Source organism: Citrus clementina, unplaced genomic scaffold, assembly GCF_000493195.1.
Source record: "Citrus clementina cultivar Clemenules unplaced genomic scaffold, Citrus_clementina_v1.0 scaffold_7, whole genome shotgun sequence".
Taxonomy (NCBI): domain Eukaryota; kingdom Viridiplantae; phylum Streptophyta; class Magnoliopsida; order Sapindales; family Rutaceae; genus Citrus; species Citrus x clementina.
Window position 1 is genome coordinate 3,213,118 of NW_006262075.1, and position 17,796 is coordinate 3,230,913.

General features: G+C 35.8%; 2 protein-coding genes across 3 annotated transcripts; one reads left to right on the forward strand and one right to left on the reverse strand.

The window, feature by feature from the left end:
- Positions 1–4,118: 4,118 nt before the first annotated feature.
- LOC18036734 lies at positions 4,119–5,623 on the forward strand. The gene has a single exon (XM_006425835.2). The coding sequence runs from the start codon at positions 4,363–4,365 to the stop codon at positions 5,554–5,556; it is 1,194 nt and encodes a 397-aa protein (XP_006425898.1). The 5' UTR covers positions 4,119–4,362; the 3' UTR covers positions 5,557–5,623.
- A 3,580-nt stretch (positions 5,624–9,203) lies between these two features.
- On the reverse strand, positions 9,204–16,003 carry LOC18036737 (zeaxanthin epoxidase, chloroplastic). 2 transcript variants are annotated; one of them, XM_024180198.1, is made up of 17 exons: positions 15,014–16,003; positions 14,388–14,550; positions 14,208–14,282; positions 14,031–14,131; positions 13,809–13,924; positions 12,900–13,111; positions 11,946–12,037; positions 11,602–11,716; positions 11,405–11,508; positions 10,887–10,932; positions 10,749–10,813; positions 10,552–10,641; positions 10,370–10,424; positions 10,158–10,246; positions 9,985–10,072; positions 9,615–9,711; positions 9,204–9,514 (listed from the first exon to the last, which is right to left on the reverse strand). In XM_024180198.1, exons 1-16 carry the CDS (start codon positions 15,508–15,510, stop codon positions 9,625–9,627), a joined length of 1,995 nt encoding a protein of 664 aa, XP_024035966.1. In that variant the 5' UTR covers positions 15,511–16,003; the 3' UTR covers positions 9,204–9,514; positions 9,615–9,624. The 2 variants fall into 2 exon arrangements, with proteins under 2 accessions (XP_024035966.1, XP_006425899.1); XM_006425836.2 differs by having other exon boundaries at positions 9,204–9,711; positions 15,014–16,001.
- Positions 16,004–17,796: the final 1,793 nt, after the last annotated feature.

The window sequence follows — 17,796 nt, forward strand, 5'->3', positions numbered from 1 at the left end:
CGTACACTGCTTGGCCAAATGGCCCCTGCCAAGTCCTACAAGTCCAAGCCAAATTTCTTCTCGCATATTAAGGATCTTGGTTATTTGCCATGCCATAGTGATACGAATACCATGACGTATAAGAAATTGGTTTGAAAACGATGCCTTGGCTTAATAAGAATTAATGATATGAGTGGCAGTGAAGTTACTTCCAAATGAAGAAGTTGAAAGCAAGCCTAACATTTGTTTATTAGGGTTTTCTGGGGTCTGCAGATTCCCTGTGTAATGGTAAAATGTCAATGTTAAATATGATTATATTGTAAAAGAAAACATCTAAATTAAACCTATAAAATAAAATTGAAAAAAAGGGTGGAAAAAAATCCTCAAACATATAAAATTAACCGAGCTGAATAGTTGCTCATGAGTTGCATGTAAACACCGGCCAAATGATTAAGGCCATAAATCTTATATATTTTTATTAATCTTCAGAAGCCAGGATATATAGATTTAATTTTCTTGATCAAAGAGCGAAATTGAAGGAAAATCTCACATGTTGGCTATTGTTTAAACCGAAGTGAAGTCAATGTCAATTGTCAAAGGTTCCCTCCCTCGCAACCTCAAAAATCCCAGATATTACAGCGATTAAAAAATTGTCATTTGGAAGAATATTAGTGTTTCGATCACGTGCTTACCCATGAGAAAGTAGCCGTTAATTGTCAACTTACGTCTAAATTAATATAACAAATTAAGAATTAAACCAGAAGTGAGAACAAATAATTAACAACTGGTTATCGTACGAGAGAGGCAATCCGCCTGGACTCGAGGGACGCTGATTGCTGAGTTTGAATTTGAAGCTGTTGTGTGTTTTAAAATGTGCTTGTTGCGTCATATATATATATATATATATATATATATATATATATATATATATATATGAAATTTTCGTAGTTTAATAAAATATTGATTCAGCAATTAATATGTATAAGAAAAAATGGAAAAAGAAAACCATACGATGCATACCTAACTGTAGTGTTGATTCAGTCCCATAAATCATTAAAACTTTTGATGTGAGATCAATATATAGCTGAGCTGATCAGGACAGAAACCTGAAATTTGAAGCTACAAATATGGTAGAAACCAAAATCTTACCAAAATGACCACATCAGTGGATAAATTGAATCGAATGCTTGGACGTAAAGTTTTGTTTGGTCATCATCACTGTTGAACATTTCAAATTAAACAGCAAAATAAGTTTCTCCATACATAATTTTCAGTGCTTAATTAATGTAATTAATATAATGTTATCATGATTCCCAAAATTGTAGCAATCAAATGAGACGAAACTCCAACCGCCGGCTGTTGCCTGCTTTACGAATTTTAACAGCAAAGCATAAATAATTGATTCTTTAACATATACATATGTATATGTATAATGAGTTGGATTATCTTAAGAAAAGTGTATATATACATAGGGTGCTGCTAAGTTACAGTTGATGTAACTTATAAAGGTCAGTTTGGGATTGCGGAGACTGATAAAATAAGTTGTTTGTGCTGTACAGATAAAATAAATTGCTGATTAAAAAAGTAGATTGACGTTTAGTAAACTGTGTTGTTACAGTTGCTGTGAGTTTGAAAAGTAAAGTATATGTGTTTGTTAAATTTTATTATGAAAGTACTATTTTATTATATAATGACCAAAATAGACATATGTTTTTATTACTTTTTATTTTTAGAGTATGTTTAATAAAATTGTTTAGACATATCTTTTTTCTTAAATATGTAAAATTACATTAAAAACCTCAATTAAAAAATCTAAAGAATTTTATAATTTGTTACATAAAATATTATAAAGATAAAAGTATGATTTATATATTAGGGTTTATGGATAAATAAGATATAATTATCTTTTTATTAAAATCTAGGGTTATAATAGAAATTTTAAAAAAGTATGGTAACTTATTAAATAAGTATTAAATATGTTGTTTATGAAAAGCAACCATCTACCTGCTTTTAAAAACTGCTGATAAAATGGAGAAAATTATGAAATAAGTTGCTTTTACAAAATTTACCAAATACTATTTTTATAAAATAAATTATGAATTAAGCAGCTTATTAAATTTCAACTGCAATCCCAAACGAGCTTTCAAAATAATGTAAAAAGTTATGACAAGTGGTGGAATCTGTATGATTTTTGAAGGGACTGTAACAACAACTGTAACTTAACAAAATACACACACACACACAAATATATATAGCATGCAGATAAATTTCAACATTACTGTTAAAATTAGGAATTAGGTGTTGGATGGTAACGTGAGTATAGGCCAACAAGGTAGGGGCGGGCTACAATTGGTAGTAATGCTAAATTACCTAGCTCGCTGTTCTTCTCCGGTGTGTGTGTGTGTGTGTGTGTGTATATGTTGGTATTAGTAAAGTTAGATAGATTTAGGGCACTTTAATTATAATATGAAAGTCCACGTTAGTAGTGAACTGCACACCTAGCTATCACCCAACTCTTGGCCTAAAATTATGTCATTTTCTTTTATTATTATTTTTTAATGAAGAAAGTGAAATTAATTCGGCTTTTTTAAATATCTTATTCCAAAATATTATATACTGCGAGTCATTTCAAAATTTTTTTTTTTTTTGGGTGCAACTACAGGCCTACAACTAGTTATCATTATATTACTGCAAAATGAAAAACAAAAAATACTCGCTCACAATTACATTGATTGAACTTTGTGTATTTATTACTTCTCAGTTAAATCATGATTATTAGATGAAATTTATATTTATAGAATGTTACGTATGTATGCGTATTGGATATACTAATCAAAACTTGACTGAAATATTTTAAAATAATTTTTTTAATACTTACGTAGATTAAAAAGTCAAAATTTTTTTTTTTTTAAAATAAGAGTGGTGGGCAAAGCCCAAATAAATTTCTATTTTTTTTTCCTTTACTACCCCCAAGACTCGAATCAATTGCTACAAGTTTATTGTTATTACCAACCCGACCACGCCTTTAGAGTTGATTAAAAAGTCAAAGAATACACAAGTACATCAATATATTTCAAGATTATAATTTAATTAGATATTGTTCTTAATGCTTTTTTTAAAAAAAAAAATAAAAAAATCTTAGCATCACAAGAAATACACGCGCACACACAGAGTATGGTCCAGGTGTGAAACCCGCACTATTTTACAAAAGGAAATTATGGGGCATACAGGCCTCTCAAATAGTAATGTGATTTGAGTTTTTTTAAAACAAGGCTGCTTTACAATATCAAGCCAACAATGATAATATCTGGAACTAGAATAATCCCCCAAGTGTCTCTTTCACTTTCTCTGTTTCTAAATTTCAAGAAAATGGCTTTCAAATAATTATGTTTAGAAAAATGATCAATTAGCACGGTACTTTGGATGCTTAATTAATGAGATGATTATCTCTGCTTTCTCCTTCCCAAACATACATCCTTGTTCCGCATGGATATTCTTTGAGCTTTCTTTGACAAAACCCATCAAAAAGCATGGAGACCGAGTATTAATCTGACTAATCATTTGATTTTACTAAGAAAATCGGACTTTTATTATCTTTATATCTGGGAGAAATAATAATAATAATTAAAAAAAAAAATTGTAAAAAGGTAGTTACCGTTCGCATACAACAAGAATGTGAGACTATGATTGTGTGCCTAGCTTTACCTAAGCTGTCAAGCTTAGTCATGATTGCTAATTGGGTTTGGGCCCCAGGCTTGGGGCGTACCGGACAGACATTTTACTGTAAATTACACAGCATTAAACTTTACTTAATTATCATTAACCCTCGATCAATTTCTTTAACAGCAACCAATTTTACCTCTTTTTTTTTTTTTTTTTTTTTTGGTTCCAGATAAGTATAAAGTATTTGTTTTTTTAAAAGATACCGAAATTAGCGTTAAATAGCCGTTACAGGCGCCTTTTCTTAGCGGAAGCAATGCATAGACTTACTTCATTAATTAGAGGTGTCATTGTCTTTCAAATGAACCCAAAAAATAATAAAAATAAAAGCAATAATTTATTTGATTAACCAAATAAAGAAAAAAAGAAAAAAGAAAAAAGAAAGCAGAGCATTAGCAGCAACAATGCAAAATCTAAAACGTGGGGTCCACGCCCATAATAGCTATAAATAGGGAACCTTTCCCGGCGAAGCCAACTCCCCACACTCTCTCTCCCTGGCTTTTTCCCTTTGCCATTTACTACCACTTCCCCCCCCTTTCTTCTTCTTCTGTTTGCTGTTTTTGTTTTCTTTACTTCCATAAACACTCACATCACAACTGATTGGAATCGCTAAGGTTTTAAGGTTTTTTTTAGACCCCCCAAAAAAAAAACAAGGAAAAGAAAATGGTCGACGTAGACCGGAGAATGACCGGTCTCAACCCGGCTCACATTGCCGGCTTACGCCGTTTATCAGCCCGAGCAGCAGCACCAACTACCGCCACGTCACTCCCAGTCCGCAACGGTCTTGTTTCCTTCTCTTCATTAGCTGATAAAGTCATTACCCATCTAAAAAACTCGGGCATCCGAGTCCAGCCGGGTCTATCCGACGCAGAGTTCGCCAGAGCGGAAGCAGAGTTTGGCTTCGTCTTCCCTCCCGACCTCCGCGCCATCCTCTCCGCCGGCTTGCCTCTTGGTCCCGGCTTCCCCGACTGGCGCGCCACTGGCTCTGCTCGCCTCCACCTCCGCGCTTCTCTTGATCTTCCCATAGCTGCTATTACGTTCCAAATTGCTCGCAACGCTCTTTGGTCCAAATCTTGGGGCCCCAGACCATCTGACCCGGAAAAGGCCTTACGGGTCGCCAGAAATGCGCTTAAGAGAGCCCCGCTCTTGATTCCCATCTTCAACCATTGCTATATTCCTTGCAACCCCACTTTGGCCGGTAATCCCATATTTTACGTTGATGAGAATCGGATTTTCTGTTGCGGTTTGGATCTGTCTGATTTTTTCGAACGTGAATCGTTATTCCGGAGCACTGAATCCGACCCCCAGGTACTTATAAAACAAAGATCCGTAAGTGAGAGAACAGCTGGGTCATCATCGAATTTTTCACGCAGAAGTCTGGATGCGGGTCTCGGGTCTAGGACCCCGAGATGGGTGGAGTTCTGGAGCGACGCGGCAATCGATCGCCGCCGCAGAAACTCGTCGTCTTCCTCTTCTTCGTCGCCGGAGAGGTTCTTTGACATGCCCAGATCCGAAATCCCTAAATGGGTCGATGATTACATGGGTCAAATCGGGTCGGTTTTAAGAGAAGGCGGGTGGAGCGAGCCCGATATTGTGGAAATAGTGACCGTTTCGGCTTCGGGGTTTTTTGAGGGCGAGATGGTTATGTTGGATAATCAATCGGTCTTGGATGGTTTGCTTTTGAAGGCAGATCGGCTTTCGGAGTCTCTTAGAAAATCCGGGTGGAGCTCCGAGGAGGTCTCGGATGCTTTTGGGTTTGATTTTCGACCGGAGAAGGAAAGAAAACCAGCTAAGAAGCTGTCGCCTGAGCTCGTTGAAAGAATTGGGAAACTTGCCGAATCGGTTTCCCGGTCGTAGTACGGCATCTACCCGATCAAAGAGAGAGATTCTTCTTTTTAATTTTCTTTTGTTTTATAATTTAAAGGTCTCGGGGTCTGTTTTTTTCCTTTTTTTTTTTTTTTTAATCGATTAAGAAAACGTAGAAATTGAAAATATAATGGGGAAACGCGTTGTACTATGAAACAAAGCCATATAAAAGAGTTCAAATTACATGATGATTATATATATATATATATATATAATAAAAATAAAAAACATTTAAATGGAAAAGGAAGTGTTATACTGTATTATATAAAATACAGCTTCTCTCGTTCGAATTGGATACATGTGTTTACAGCTCGTTATTAATCTTAGATTTAATTTTATAATAATGGAATATTTTATTTTGAGGAGCTGAACTGGCTCAGCTTTCTAAATCGGCACCGGCGCACGTGTGCATCTTTTCTCGATCAAAAAGACGTTAAGCATCAATCAGTGGTGAAAGCTTGGCCAGGATCAAAACAATTGCCAAGGTGCGCTGCCTGTGGGACAGCTTCATGATCATCACATTCGATGACGCTCATCGAATAAGCAATTTAAACGCTGTCGTTTGGTTTTTTTTTTTTTTTAAAAGGAGAATTTCATTTCCAATGATCTCAGAGGAAGTTTCTGGGAAAACGGAGTGATTTTGAAAACACTTGCACGTTTGCTGGGCAGAGTGGAAAGTGAAGGTGTGAAAATGTCTGAGAAAATCCCTGCTTTTAATAAACTATTTATGACAGAGAGAGAGAGATATAGAGATAGGGATATATTTAAAATTTGTATTTCTTGGATTTTGAGAAAAAGAAAAAAAAAGATATTGGGGTTTTCAGAGGAAATCCTGACACAGAAGCCTTCTCACCGCTTGGCTTTTAAAGAGGCATAACAACGAGGTGAATAAATTGTGAGCCTTTTGTATTGGATGGGAAAGTGATTTTGGACATATCTCAAATTAGAAGTTCAAAAGTTTTGCAAGAATATTGTAAGTTTTTGCAAAGATTAAGGGCATTGTTGGATGGGTCAAAACCCAAACACTGAACACACACCCAAAAAAAAAAAAGAAGAAGAAGAATAAATAAAAATCACGTGAAGTGGGGTCCGAACATATGACATGGGATAGTTTAACAAGAAGTAGGGCGAAGTAATTCGAACAAAGATTGATTGATTTCTTTCTTTCTTTTCACATCTCTTGGGATTTAAGTTGTTTGGTAGGTCTCCTCCTCTACTCTCTCCGATCCACATTTTGTTACAATCTGAGGGAGCCACAGCCCACAAGTGCATGTCCTCTTATCTGGAGGAGCGTGACGATTGTACTTGTACGGGAAGAGGGTTAAGTGGATTCATCCATATCAGCAGATTTGAAACTCGAAAGCCTGGTAATGATTCTTATTATTTATATTAGCCGTGTCCTATAATTAAATCATTTCGATTTGAATTTATTAAAAAAAGAGGCTTGGTCAGTGGATCGTACAAAAGCTTTGGGATTGATCCAAGTGGTTGCGGGATGATGACAGCTTTCACACAGGGTAGACAATTGATATCAACTCATCTGTTTTTGTACATCGTTGGTTCGATTAAATGATTAAGAGTAGACCACTGCGTTTCTAATAAAGCCAATTTTTAGAATACGTACGCACAGGAAAAATCCGGTGCAAATCCCACCAGATGAGCAGTAGCTACCCTGTCCATCAACCTTATCAATACCAAAATACAAACGAATCAACAAAACCCGTCACGTAATTATTGGCAAAATCAAAAGATAAATCAATTTCACAGTAAAATACTTGATGCCACCCACGCCTCCTAGTCCTATTCTCTCACGGACTTTTTTAAACCTTTCAGCTCACATGGGTATTGCCTTTTTTTTCAGATTTGTATATGGCAATAATTAAAAAAACCGACTTGACACTACAAAATAAATCCGAAAGCAGGTAAAAAGTGCTTGGAGCATGAGCTTCCTATCAGTATTCCTATTTCCTAACGAGAGAGACGTTCGCAAGTACAAAATTAAATGTTTCATCTTTCAACGGCCACTGCCACCGATCCATTTTACCCGACTCGACCGTTGATGTCACCTGTGACCCTCACCGCCAATTCATCATCTTCACGTGTCACCTCCGCTGGACAACAAGTATGTTCGTGCTGTCTAAATACGTACAAATTAATGGACCACGGTGAAATTTAATAAGCGTTATGGGCTCTCAGTCAGTCCCTCACAAGTTGTGGTGTCTGCAGGTCTCGGGACAATGTGATCACTGAAGCTTCTTATACCTAATAGCCCCACCCTTCTTCCAGGGTTCGTTCATGTAAATCATGCCAAATTTTTTCATGCTTTTAGCATATAATCATCAGTCTTAATTAATTTTGAGATATTAAATCAACAAGTTAATTTGATGCACTCGTTAAATTTCTGTTTTTAGTTATTAACATGTACATAGATCCTGGTCTCAGTCTGAACTGTCTGAACATATATCGGCCACAAATATTCAATACTCAACTTCCCATAATTTTGTTAAATAAAAATCAATAGTAATAACAATAATAATAATAATTGTCTTTTGTCTGGTTAAGAGGGGGGAAGTGGCCTCCACTGTCTTTAGAGAAGTTAAGGCTGAGACGGTGTTTTTCCAAGCAAAAGGGGACAGACAGTAGCACTTGGGGCTTTTGAATGAGATGATGATTGATACTGATGATAGATATAAACTGAAGTACGAAATTGAAATGGGCATTGGCCAATGGCCAATGGCCATTGGGTAGTGATTGAAATTTAAGGCGACTGTCAAATACTTTGGATGGCGACTAATCGTTGACAGTAAATTAAGACTAGGGCAACCGAAGCGACGGTGTCTTACTTTTTGGTCATTTGCAGTTGCGACACTACTCGTCACTTGTTACATAAAAGTCAAATTTGTTTGGTATCTTCTTATTATATATATGCCCTGGACCCCCTGCTGTGTTTGTGTTGCATTGTCAATGGTGTCATGTATGTTTCTGCAAAGTTTTCGATTTCTGTATTAATTGCTGTAACAACAAATACTCAGTATGAAAACTGAATTAATAAAGTAAATGAATTGAAAGATGAAATTTATCGGGTCAGGTTACACGCTTTTGTACTCATTTATAGCAAAGAGCTGGAATGAAATGGACAAGTTCATTGTCAGGCTTTTTTGTGTGCGAGGTGATATTTACCTGTGAATCACACAGTCATCTTCTTCATCGTAAGGAAACGTATAATTAATTACCCTTTTTGTTCGTGCAAGTGTTCTACGAGCTTCTTATTTTGAGATTTTATTTTGGTCATATGCAGACAAGTTGCATGTGCATGACATGAGGGCTGTGTTAAATGAGGTTGGACCCCGCTTGTCAGTAAAATTATTGTTAACATAAATCTATCAATTACATCTTCACGCCAGCCCTTCAGAACCAACCAATCTCTGCCTTTGAGTTGAGTGACGACTCGACTTATATTTCAGTTTTTCGAAATTAGATATTTCACCCATTACGGATAATTTTCACTGACCTCCGTCTTCAACTCACGCATATGAACTTTATGTCCAAATTAACACTGGCATTTACTAGTAATTTCCACTGACCCACTCTCAGTCTCAGCTATCTTCAACTATTTGCATTTCTTGTTTGTATCTCAGTTTTTCTGAATTTTGTCACGGTGGTGTCTTATTGTGAAGCCTGAACCTTGCATGATCAAGAAGCCTCAACCAGTGGGCTCCGGAGAAAGTTTTATGGGCTTCATCCAAGCCCACAACACAAAGTAAAAATTGGACCACTATCATAACAGGAGTCATGGACATGCTACGTATACAGTTGTTCTGCCATTAAGCCAATAGTTGTTTGTATTAGAAATGAAATTAAATTAAATTAAATGTTCCAGCTTTCCCTGAAACAAAGCAGCTCTATGTGTGAGTATGACATTTCTTGTGCTGTGCTCGCTACTCTGATCCTACATTTGTATACAAGGCAGGGCATCAGACTTGCATTAGTGCGCCAATAAATGCTGTACAATTCCTCTTCCTGTATACTCCGATAAAAAAATGACTAACTTCAGATATTTTACACTGCCTGAAGAATTTCACCCGCTTCCTTTCTCTCTGAATTATTATTTGGAGGAGTTCCCATCACCTTCACCCGAAAAATTGCCTGCACATATTACAATGAAGCTCAGTCAGAGAAAATTGTTTCAAAAGAAATAGTAAATGATGCCATCGCTGAAACTTTGAAGTTGAAACAGCAGGTGGGTGATTGGTAAAGAAGATGACTATCTGAGATAAAATGACAGTTAACCAACACTTTCGTTGTTGGAACCTGGAAGCACAACGGCTACAATCCTACTCTATAACGGCTCAACCAACAAGCTATAAGTGTTAATTGAGAAACATGCTGTTAAACTGAATGTAAAGAATCATTCATAACCTTTTTATCAGAGCCAAACTCAATAGTGTCTGACGGACGAAACCGAGCAGGAAAGTTTGAAGATACCCTATACCTTCGCCCTTCATTGCTGCACTTGGAAAGGGAAAAATCTTAGAGAAGAGCTCTACCAAGTATTGAAGATTGGCATCAACAGCCATATGCTTTCAACTTACTCTGTGACATAGGTTCCATGTTCGCTCTGCAAATCAATCAGGTAGAAGGCACCATCTTTATAGCTGATACGAGCATGCATTTTGGACACCTGAGATATATAGATTAAATTCATTAAACCATTGTCAGTTAAACTTGAACACAATGACTTCAGAAATTAATTATTTATATCCCAGATCAACGAGGCAAACAAGGTGAGCAGCCAATAATTCACCTGCGCTGAAGGGATCACAATCGATGTTCGAGAAAAATCCTCGTGACTTTCACTTCTGCAGTCATAATAACACATCAATATGATAGATTACCATCTTAATCTAATTGAATAGCATAAATATCAGCCATTAATTTACGTAAATATAATTCAATAGCAATACGGATTCACAATCATAATCATACCCAATTAAATAGGGTTCATTCTCATGTGATCCACTTAAATAAATAGGCTGCGAAACAACATTCTCACTTCCAGATGGTACTAGAAACCACCTACACAATAAACAAGAGGGTATGGAAACAGTGATTTCAGAATGTGTACAAGAATTAGAAAAGGCACAAGGGTTGATATTCACAAACATAAGGTTTATCATACGCACTCTCCATTCATAGCACGCTCCAATGCGTCATCGTCACGAAACCATGTTCGTAAGTTGTCACTTGCCTGAAGAAATTATAGATCAAGGATTAACATCTACAGGATCCCAACTTAATATAACAGTAACAAAGCAATGTACCTTGTCCGAGAGCTTGCAACACGGTGACCTACCTTCAAGTTTTGAGCTGCAAAGGAATAAAATCATATTTTCAGTTCCATTAAGTAAACCTTTAACTAAATAAATTTGTGAATGCTTTAGCATATTTTTAGAAATCCATCTTTATGATATTTCTTTTCCAACTTAAATGCTTTAGTATTTAGGATCCTACTTTAAACCTTGGCCCAGAGCTTCCTAAAAACACTGAGAATGCATTGAGTTACTATGGTGTTGGAGAAACAAGGCTATTCTAGAGTAAATGCAATAAGCACAAAGAATTCCAAACATGAAAAGCTAAATAATACCTGATGCATATATGGTCGTATGAGATTACCAGTTGGCCAATGCTTTTAGTTTAGCAATCCCATATACATTAGAGGGAATAAAAATCATTGATTTGAGTTTTCGGGATCAAAGGTGTTCTGCCATAAAATTAATGATGGTGAAATATAAAGATAAAAGCTAGAATGCAGAAGAGGACAGAGTCTACCAAATCTAACCTGTTGCCACCTAAGACCCAACTAAGCATTAAGGGCATTGCTAAGTCAATGAAAAATCGACCACCTACTCTTCCTGGATGAGGTATCCGGAACTTTGTCAAAAACTGCAAAGGAAACCATCCGCATGATAAAATCTTACTCAAGAACTAGATTTAAGTTATTATTTTAGTAATTGGATAATAACCAAAATAACCTACCGACAACGGTCCAAGTCCAACACCTAAATAAGCCTTGTAAGTTGAAGCCATCACTGCGGCCGATCTTGCCAGTCCATGGATAACAGCCACTCGCAGTCTCCTAGCTCTCTCATAGCTGCAGAATTTAAAAGCACGACCAATGAGAGTTGGTTGTAAACTCTGCTCAGGTACCACAACCAAGAACATAAGAAGATTCATCCATGATGCCCAATAGTCCATGCACAGACATTAAGTGATCCTGTTCTCAAATTGTCTGTCTTCTCTTTTTCCCCTTTTTTTTTTTTTGGTCCTAGGCACGTCAACACTTCTCTTTCAGATTTTTTGGCAAACAAATCATCTGTTACCTCTTTAGAGCAGAAACAATGTCAATGGGGGTTTTTGACTCATTGCTTTTTTTACAGGCTTTCTCAAGCTCTACTGCAAGTTGATAACCATCCTGTAACAAAGAAATAAATAATTTGATTATGAGAAATAGAGCACTTCCCAAGTATTATTCCAAGAGGCATTCATTAATTGGATGGTCCAATTGATGAATGCCACATCACTTGGAATGAAAAAGAAGTTGGGATAATGTCTTTTCCAGTTCTCCCATCTCAAAAAGCCTAGACAGAAATTATATTTTGAATAATAAATATGGTTCATGAAACATCAACTATCACACTACTGCAAATTTGAAAGAAAAAAAAGAATCACATGTGGAAGTCCATGAAGGGGTACCCCCAAATTCATAATGGGAATGATCTTAATTCTTGATATCAAGAAAAAGAAAAGAAAATCAGTAATAAAAACATGATTTCCAATTTCTAATGCCAATAGCCTTAAAGGCAATAGATAGCTATCAGGTGTTAGAACAAGGATAACTAGAAACAAAATATTTTCTACCCCCAACCACGCGCACAGCAAAAACAAAAACAACAACCACAATAGCCACGGCATGCTGAATTTGATGTCAATATCATTTAAAAAAGATGAACAATACAACAAAAAGAATGAATAATTAAATAAATAAGATGAAACATGAGATTAAGCATAAGGGAAGATATTTATTAAGCATTTCCATCTCAACAGGGATTCACTTGCAAATTTCAGTTCTAACATATATGATGAAACATGTTTAAACAGTTATAGGGTTTACACAGCATGGAATTAAAACAAAGAACAGACACAAAAAATGGTTATTTTAAAAATCATTTTGCATTATATCATAACAGGATATGCTCAGAATCAGTTAAAATAAACAAGGGTTCAATATGGTTCCTGAAAAAGAGAGGCATCAGACAAAACAAAACAAAGTGTACCTCAATTGCCATGCAACCCCCTTGGCCCAAATTTGGCTGCATAGCATGGACCGAGTCCCCAAGCAAAGTAACACGACCCCTTCCCCAGGTGAAGATGGGTGTCCGGTCATATATGTCACGTCGAAGAATTGCTTCTTCATCGGTAGCAAGTATCAAATCTACCACATTATCACACCAACCCTCAAATATTTTCAGCAACCTTTCCTTTTTACCTGCCAAATATGAAATGAATCAAGGAATAGATTCTTGAATGTGAAGAAGCATCATTATTTTCAACTTTTGAGCGTTTGTTAGCTTCTTGATTTTGGGAACAAAATTTTTCCCAACATGGAGTGCCAGCTGTTCTGTCACGACTGGATCCTCCTTCAAACAATGCATCTTCAGGAGCTGGAAATTTGATTCAGTTCGAGAGGAGTATATCATGAAATGAGTTCTATTACACTTCACATTGATCCACATAAAACCTAAAAGGCATTTATCAATTACGATGGAACTTAGGAGAAAAGCTTGACATATTACAATTGCCATTTCAAGATCACAAATCTCCTACAAACCCCACTGTGTTGATAGGACCCCCAATACAAATCAGGATAAACTCGATAGGCACGACATCCTTATTTATGGAAATGGTTGGAAGTTGGTATGCTATTTGACTTTTTTTTTAATTTATTTTTTTATACGAACAGGAGAAACTTTAATAGAATATAAAAAGGGAATAAGGGTTAAAAAAGGGACATTTTTTTTATTTTCATCTTCTTTAATTCAAAAATTCCTAGAAGATCATAAATTAATTTTATTAAGCGTTATATGTTATATGCAGAGCTGCACACTTTTGGTTCACATGAATTTCTTCGTATCATTTCAAGGAAAATTATTAAAATAGATATGGAGGATCCAAAGATAATGTACCTTCGGGGCCATCCACTCCACCTGCTGGTTCCTTGTGAAATGCATACCACTGCATTTTTCCAGCCCCCACATCAGAAGAAACAAAGTACTGTTTGTGTCCTAGAAACACTCGATACCTTCAAAATAGAAGTTATATGTGTGTCTTAACATTAACATAATACAGCTACAGATTAATATAAATGAGGAGCAAAAATGAAGAGCTGATACTGAAAGTAAACATACCCAACACTCTCAATATCAGCCGGAACAAAATCTGCAATACCAGTATAACAAGTGTAGCCAGAATAGATGGCTTCCTGTGGCCCAAATAAATTCTTCCGGACCTACACAGAAGAAAACAGTTGATGAATGTACCAATATTCATCAAGTACACACAATGAAAATTACATAGAATGATACCTTGGACCATATTCCATCAGCTCCAATGAGAAGATCACCAGCATAACACTGTCCATTCTCAAGCACTACGGAGACCTGAACTCATAAATAACATAAATACAAAACCATAAATGTGCAAATTTAAACCAGCAAAGAAATCTGTGAGGCAGATGATCTTCACCCAATCAGCAGCTCAATTACCTTATCTCCATGATCCTTAAAATCAATAACATTACTTTCATTCAAAATGATTTCATCCCCAACCGCTTTAGCTAGTATTTGTTGCAAAGTCATTCGGCTAATTACTCTTGTGACTGGCAGTCCCTTTTCTGCTGCAGGAGTGAAAGTATCAAACTTGATGTACCTGGTAAACATGTAGCAATTAATGTGAATGGGTGCATACAGCTACAACTCTCCTTCAATGAACTTGCTATAAAATTATCAACCACATCAAGATTTTTTTTTTTATATTGTTCTTGGCTAATTGCGTCTACAGATGTGAGAAAAGTCCACTACCAGAGACTATTTCCCAATCTAAAACTCGTAGTTATAGTGTTCTGAGAATCAATTTAACTATAGACAAGAAAAAGTATGATCCTATGTCCAAAAAAAGATTAGCATAATAACAATTGTACTACTTGTACCACGAAGTACATAAAATACGCACCCATCTCCATGTCATTGGCAATTGACTCCGTTCTCTCATTCATAAGATCTCCAATAGAACATAAAGTCTATCAGAATTTGTGGACTACTTAGTTAAACACACCAGGGGAGATTCATTTGTTTTTTTTAAATAGAAGCCCAATATATTGAAGCAAACTTACCAAGAACCAGAAATCCCATCAACCAAACCATTAATTCTATCACCGGTAACACATCCAGCTCTCATAACTTCCTCAGCAACATCCAAATCAATAGCTTCCAAAGCAGCCAATGCATTGCTTTGTATCTGAATTGGACCTCTGTATTGTCCCTCACCTCTTATAGCACTCATATCTTTCTCAAACACCAGCACTTCAAATCCTTTCCTTTTAGCAGCCAAAGCAAATACAAGTCCTCCAATCCCACCACCAGCCACCAAAATCCTCAATTTCTTGTTTTCACTGTCACTGTTATTAGTAGGGGACTCTGCCACTGCAGCTTTCATTTGTGTCGGGTTCTTGCTTTGCCCACTTGTTCCGGTCCTGAATTTGTAGTTAATACAGTGATCATAACGTGAAAATTCAATGCAAGAATGTTTGTATACAGGAACTGGGAAGTGGGTTCTTGAGAAAACAGCTGTTGAAAGATTGACTGAATTGTAGAACATAGATGAAACCATCTTGTTTCTCCAACGGCTTCTTTCTGCAGTGTTCTCCCCTCCTCGGCAAGGAAAGCACTTCTCGTTGTTTTATTTATTTTAATTTCTTGGGGAAGTGAAATCCAAAATTTTCAACAATCTTGCCGGTGGTGTGGGGCCGGAAAGATTGTAAACCAATCCAAGAATTTGAAGAAACAAAGCAAGCCACACCAATCATGGAGATTGTTGAGCCATGTGGCACCTCTGTTAACTGTTGAGGCCCACCACATCTTCCAATGGTGGAAATATCGGTGACAGACTATGAAGTTTCCTGTGGTGGTCGCGTTTTAAGAAAATACTTTCCAAAACGTTTTTCTATCAACACTTCCAGTAAAAGATTTATAAAAGAAAATTCGGTAAAAAAAAATGGATTATGGAATATGTGTTCTGGTACGCATGTATGAGGCTAGTGGATTGTTCATTCCATCCAAAAACTCAGATTGTGCTTATTTGAAAATAATAATAATAATAATAATGATAATAGTAAAGCCGGTATAATGAACTTTTTAAAAAGTTCATTGGATTGAATAAATTAGATATAACCATATAAGTCTTTTAAGTGTTTAGTTTAAGGATTCTTTTAAAAAACATTTATATTTACAAAAGAACTTAAATTTTCTACTGCATCATTATATTTTTACTTTTTATATGTTCCGGCGGTGCAAAAAATGTTCACTTAACATGCAAGATTGAAACGTGTGGATGATGAGAGCGTCCGACAATTTGCAAGTGGGTCGGTAGAAAGAAAGATTATCATCCACTATAATATGACCAAATGAATTGAACGGATTTGCAAAAAAAGCCAATTCTTAATATTAAAACATATGAGGTGGTTTTAAAAAAATATCACCAAGAATTGGTCCCAAAAAAGGAAAAGTCGAACAAGATTTATTCAGATGTTCGTGCAAACTGCAAAGAGAGTGGGCGCCGCACGAGAGCAAGCAGTCGGCGGATGTCGCGACGCTTTGCGGTTGAGACGACGTAGTTCATGGCATCCTCGCAATAACGTTGGCTGTTGCGTTGTATTGCTTTGTGGGTGGATTTTACTTTATTTTATTTCAGCATTTTAAGTGGCGCATTTAGGGCGTAGGCTCCTAGCTTGTGTAAATTGGTATTGACAAATATGTGGGGATAAAAAAAGCTTATGACTCAATGTGCTGCTTGCGTGAATTGAAATGTTTATTTTCTAGTTCTCACAATCTAAATGATAAGTTATCAAATCTTAGGAAGCAAAGTAATGATCCCTTATCTTTTTGGCTTTTACAATATGAATATGATGAAACTTATAATGTCACCACAGATAATTTTTGGAGTAAAGCAGTGAAATCAGATCAGCAGGACTAAATTTACAAGAAGAAGTGGACGTAGTAGGCGTTGGTGATGGTGATTTGGCCTTTGGGTTTAATTAATAACAATATCATTTTCAATGGATTGTCCAAATCGATTGCGAGACCAAAGAGAGTTAATGACTGCAAGTGACAAAGCCAACATCCAGAAGCAACGCAAAGAACGAGCGCATGTACCACACATTTTATAGACGAAAAATCTTAGATTTTTCAGGGGGGGCATTATTACGGCCAATCACATGGAATATTAATATAGCTGAGGAGACAGATCTTTAATAAGAAAATTGATATCTCTTTGTATATTCCACGAATTATTTCTTTACACTTTCCTCCCCCGTTCATATTGTTAATCTTTTATGGGTATTGTTATCGATACAAATCACACACTTTTATACAATTTATTTTTTATATAAATCAATACGTCACAACTTAATTAGTTCAATGAAAATACCACACGACCCCATGATTTATTTTTAGAGCAATGACATATTGATTTGTACTTTATTAACAAGTCTCACCTCAATCTCTTTAAGAGAAAATTAGAGTTCAAATATCTGAACATATACTTTTAAAGTTTGAATTAGCATCAAAGTTAGCTAAAAAAAATTTATCTTAATAGAATTTATTGATACAATACATATCATTTTTTATTTATTATTATTTACATTTTCACTCACGAATAATGTTATAAATTATAATACTTGTAGCGTGGAAGTGACGATAGTTTTTTTTTTTTTAATGTTATGGTTGTTGTGGGCCAATATTTTTTATAAATATGGGCTGTTTTTCTTTTTCCCCCTCAGAAAATATTATTAAAGTTATTTCTAATTTGTTATAACCTATTAGTATTATAAAAACAGCACCGATATTCTCACAAAGCTTTGCACAAAATGGTTCGTTTTGTGCAAAGTATAAAAGCCAT